This window comes from Coturnix japonica, chromosome 32 (genome assembly GCF_054131305.1).
Source record: "Coturnix japonica strain WE chromosome 32, WE-NBRP24, whole genome shotgun sequence".
NCBI lineage: Eukaryota > Metazoa > Chordata > Aves > Galliformes > Phasianidae > Coturnix > Coturnix japonica.
The window spans coordinates 5,272,432-5,276,801 of NC_140694.1; the positions used below are offsets into that span (position 1 = coordinate 5,272,432).

The window sequence follows — 4,370 nt, forward strand, 5'->3', positions numbered from 1 at the left end:
CACAGCAACCCCACAGCAGCTCCTGCCCCGTAGATCTGACCCACAGCAGCTCCTGCCTCAATAGATCATACCCCAATTAGCCCCACAGCAGAACCTGTCCCATAGACCTGACCCACATGTGCCCCACAGCTGCTCCTGCTCCATAGATCTGACCCTCATCAGCCCCACAGCAGCTCCTGCCCAATAGATCAGTCCCACCTCTACCCCACAGCAGATCCTTCCCAATAGATCTGACCCACATCTGCCTCACAGCAGCTCCTGCCCTATAGATCTTACCGCAGTCAGCCCCACAGCATTTCCTGCCCCATAGATCTGACCCACATCTACCCCACAGCAACTCTGGCCCCATAGATCTGACCCACATGTGCCCCACAGCAGCTCCTGCCCCATAGATCTGACACACATATACCCCAGAGCTGGTCCTGCACAATAGATCTGACCAACATCTACCCCACAGCAGCTCCTGCCCCATAGATCTTACGAACATCATCGCCATAGCATCTCCTGCCCCATAGATCTGACACACAGCAGCACCTGCCCCATAGATCTGACCCACATCTGCACTACAGCAGCTCCTGCCCCATAGATCTCACTCACATGTGCCCCAGAGCAGATACTGCCCGATAGATCTGACCCACAACTACCCCACAGCAGCTCCTGCCCCATAGATCTGACCCACATCTGCATTACATCAGCTCCTGCCCCATACATCTGACCAACATCTACCCCAAAGCAGCTCCTGCCCCATAGATCTCACTCACATGTGCCCCAGAGCAGATCCTGCCCCATAGATCAGACCCACAACTATACCACAGCAGCTCCTGCCCCATAGATCTGAACCAAATCAGCCCCACACCAGCTCCTGCCCCATAGATCTGACCCACATCAGCCCCACACCAGCACCTGCCCCATTGATCTGACCCACACCAGCCCCACAGCAGCTCCTGCCCCATAGATATGACACACACCTGCCCCACAGCAGCTCCTTCCCTATAGATCTGACCCACATAAGCCCCACAGCAGCACCTGTTCCGTAGATCTGACCCACATCAGCCCCACAGCAGCTCCTGCCCCATAGATATGACCCACCTCAGCCCCTGCCTCAGAGCAGGGATCCTTCCTGTGGTTGTTCTTGTCCACGTCCCTCAAAGCAGCAGCTGGTGAAACAGATCCACATTGTTTTTCCAGGTGCGGATGGTGAGGAACACGCAAATGCCGCAGACAATAATTTTATCGAGAAGTACTGCCTGGGATTTGGTGTGGCTATCTTCGTTACCATGCTGATGGCAATGTTTTCGTGCTATCGTCTTGTCCGACAACGGAGGCAGATAAACCAGTGAGTTCTTGTTCACCCCCAACCCCATCCTGCCCCCTCTCTTTACTATAGGGATCCTGTGAGCAAGGAGGCATTTCTAGTTAAAGCAGCATAGAGAAGCCAGTTAGTTGTTGCCTAACACTGTCTGAGATTGACACTGTCAGACATTTAACTGGCCTCGCCATTCCTGCTGCATGTTCTTACTGCTGGGCCTGAGACAGGCCGGGAGCTGAGGGTGGCTCTATCATGCACTGTGAGGAAGGAGAGCAGGGGGTTCTCCTGTGCCCTCAGCACGTTTCTCTCCCTGCAGGCGCCTTGCTGAAGATGCTGCAGTCCAGCATATTGCCCGCAGCAACCTCACGCTTGGACAAACAGCTTGCTCGCCTCAGTGCGCCGCACAGAAAAGACGTGGCACAAACAACCGGTGCCTGTGCAGTGACAATCTGCCCACCAGCCGCAGAGCACCACCAGAGCGGCCCCTGCCAGGCCTGACGGCTGTCGGGCTCAGCTGCCCCCAGTGCAGCCCCCGTAGCCCACCAGCCCAGGCTCCGTGGCCCCTGGGAAGTACATCATGCCCAGTGGCCCCTACCCACCTTGGGCATCAACACCTCTTTCAGGGGACAGGAGGGACCCACCTGGTTTGGCAGCTTGCAGTCATCGGCTGGCACCCAAACAGCAGCACCCTGGCATCAACACCACCCTCCTGTCCCCCACCACCATTCTTCAGGGGTTGGCAGTGGCTCCCTCAAAGTGTCACCCGCAGGCAGCCACTGCCTCAGGGAAGCTTGAGAGGCCTGTCAGCCTCCAGCACCATCTCTGCCCTCACCCTCCCCTCCACCATCCATCAGGGGATGGAAGCGACCCCAGCAGAGTATAGACCTGGGGACATCATCCAAGAGACGGACGACCATTGCCTGGGGGAAGCCAACTGGCCCAGCAGCCCCCTGTCCCCCCCAGGAACTGTCACCAACTTTCCTTCACCATCCTTCAGGAGGTTGGAGCAGCCCCCACAGGGTGGCAGTTTGAGGGCATCATCCGACACCCAGAAAACTACAGCCAGGGGAAAGCATACCAGGCCCCACAGCTCCCAGCCCCCCACAGCACCAACTCTGCCCTCCCGCTCCTCTCCTCCATCCTTCAGGTTGTGGGAGTGCCCCCCCCCACAGGGTCGGCATGGGGGCAACACCTGTAAAACCTCTGCCTGGAAAAAGTATGACAGGCCCAGCAGCCCCAAGATCCCCCCAGCACCACCTCTCTCTTCATGCTCCGCTCCACCATTGGTCAGGGGGTGGGAGCATCATCACTGGTCAACACAACAGGTGGTTCTTTCTTTAACATCCTTATTACACCTTCCGAACTGAGTATACCTTTTCTACAAAAATTCTCAGCACCACAGATGATCATATTCAAAACATCTATAACTATATGGAATATAGATATTGTAAATTAATTCAATAAAATTCAACAACAAAACAAAATAACCAAGAAGCTGCTTCCTTCAAAAGGTAGAGTATTCTGACGAGGAGAAAACAGCAATACTAACATCACGTCACAGCGTTGCCATCAGGGCTCAAGCTAAGGCAGCCAGCTGACCAGGGCAGAACTTGTGTTAGATGCTGCTCAGTGACAACACCCAGAATGAAGTAGCAAGGATGTGAAGTGTAGGAGACTACTTGCGCTTATCACATTCTGTCTGCTGTAACAGCACTACTCAAAGATTTCTAATCGGGCCAAGATCTTTGTGAAGCAGCAGTTTGTTCATTACTGCCATCATGGCCGCACACCCCTACTGACTGTTGGGCAGGGCTGCAGTGGAGAACGCCCTCCACACGCAGTCCTGGGCAGGCAAGGGCTGTCGGTGCACAGTGCCACACGCTCCTTGCCATCTGCACACACGTGGGCTGGCTTTGCACTGCCAGGCACATCGTCTCGCCTGGGCACTGCAGGTCCTCGCTTGGTGGTATGCAGAGACAGCGGGGCCAACAGATGAAGTTATCTGTGTTGTGTGCAATACTTGCATGACTTGGGAGCTGACAATCCTTGTGGTTCTCTGTCCTGCTCCAATTTATAGGAAGGAGAGGAGGTCCATACGTGTATGCCTGAGCATGGTTCAAATGTTGGAGGACAGACGCTATTACGATTTAGGGTGATTAGGAAGGGAAGGCGGGCAATAGAAAAGACAGGAAAAAGAATCAAGGAGTCTTTATAGGAAGCAAGAGGGAGAGAGAGTCACCACCATGGATCTGACGTGTTTAGTAGTTCAGTCATTGATCTTCAGTAGTGGTGTGTCATCAGGAGTTGTTGTTCCGCTGATGATGACTGTGACCACGGCAACAGTTTCCAATGATAGTATAAACTTACAAATAAGTCCAACGTGGTTCAGTCAGCTCTCCTTGGTGTGACAGCTCAAATCCAAAATGGTTGAGTCAGCTCTCCTTGGAATGGCAGCTTCTGGCTCTGGGATCTCATCTGGACCTTGCCAGCAGACAAGAGGGAGCAGGGACGCCCACCTGCTTCTTGTTCTTCACCGGACACGATGGTATCATTCCCCAGTTTTCCCATACCAAGCTGGAGCCAGATCTTCTGCCAGTAAACACTTCTGAGCACCCTCTTCTGGAGGTGAACAGCTCTGGAGGAAGGTGCTTTCAAATGTCCACAAAGTGATGTTGATTGTCACACAGTAGCACCCATCACTTGCCTCCTCCATAAATCAGTTACAGTCTTGTTGGTGAACCTGAAGACAAAAGGTCAGCGCGCTGGGACAAACAGCCACACACCAGTATCACAGAGTCACAGAATGACCCAGGTTGGAAGGGACCTCATGGATCATGAAGAACAAACCCCCCTGCCTGGCAGGGCCACCAAACATACACCTTTACTAGATCAGGTTGCCCAGGGCCCTGTCCAACCTGGCCCTGAACACCCCCAAGGACGGGGCATCCACAACCTCCCTGGGCAGCCCGTTCCAGGGCCTAACCACTCTCCTAGTAAACAACTTTCCCCCTAACATCCAACCTAAATCTTCCCTCTTTCAACTTCAATCAGTTTCCCCTTG

General features: G+C 54.0%; 1 protein-coding gene across 1 annotated transcript; it reads left to right on the forward strand.

The window, feature by feature from the left end:
• The first annotated feature begins 1,193 nt into the window (after window positions 1–1,193).
• On the forward strand, window positions 1,194–2,778 carry LOC146755571 (uncharacterized). The gene is made up of 2 exons (XM_085525421.1): window positions 1,194–1,336; window positions 1,626–2,778. The coding sequence occupies exons 1-2, from the start codon at window positions 1,278–1,280 to the stop codon at window positions 2,674–2,676; spliced, it is 1,110 nt and encodes a 369-aa protein (XP_085381547.1). The 5' UTR covers window positions 1,194–1,277; the 3' UTR covers window positions 2,677–2,778.
• The last annotated feature ends 1,592 nt before the right edge of the window (window positions 2,779–4,370 follow it).

Excerpts from the sequence above, each read along its gene's own strand:
- LOC146755571 (XM_085525421.1), top strand. The coding sequence starts at position 1,278 with ATGCTGATGGCAATGTTTTCGTGCTATCGTCTTGTCCGACAACGGAGG. Across the intron at positions 1,337-1,625 it reads CAACGGAGGCAGATAAACCA|GCGCCTTGCTGAAGATGCTG; the intron begins GTGAGTTCTTGT and ends CTCTCCCTGCAG.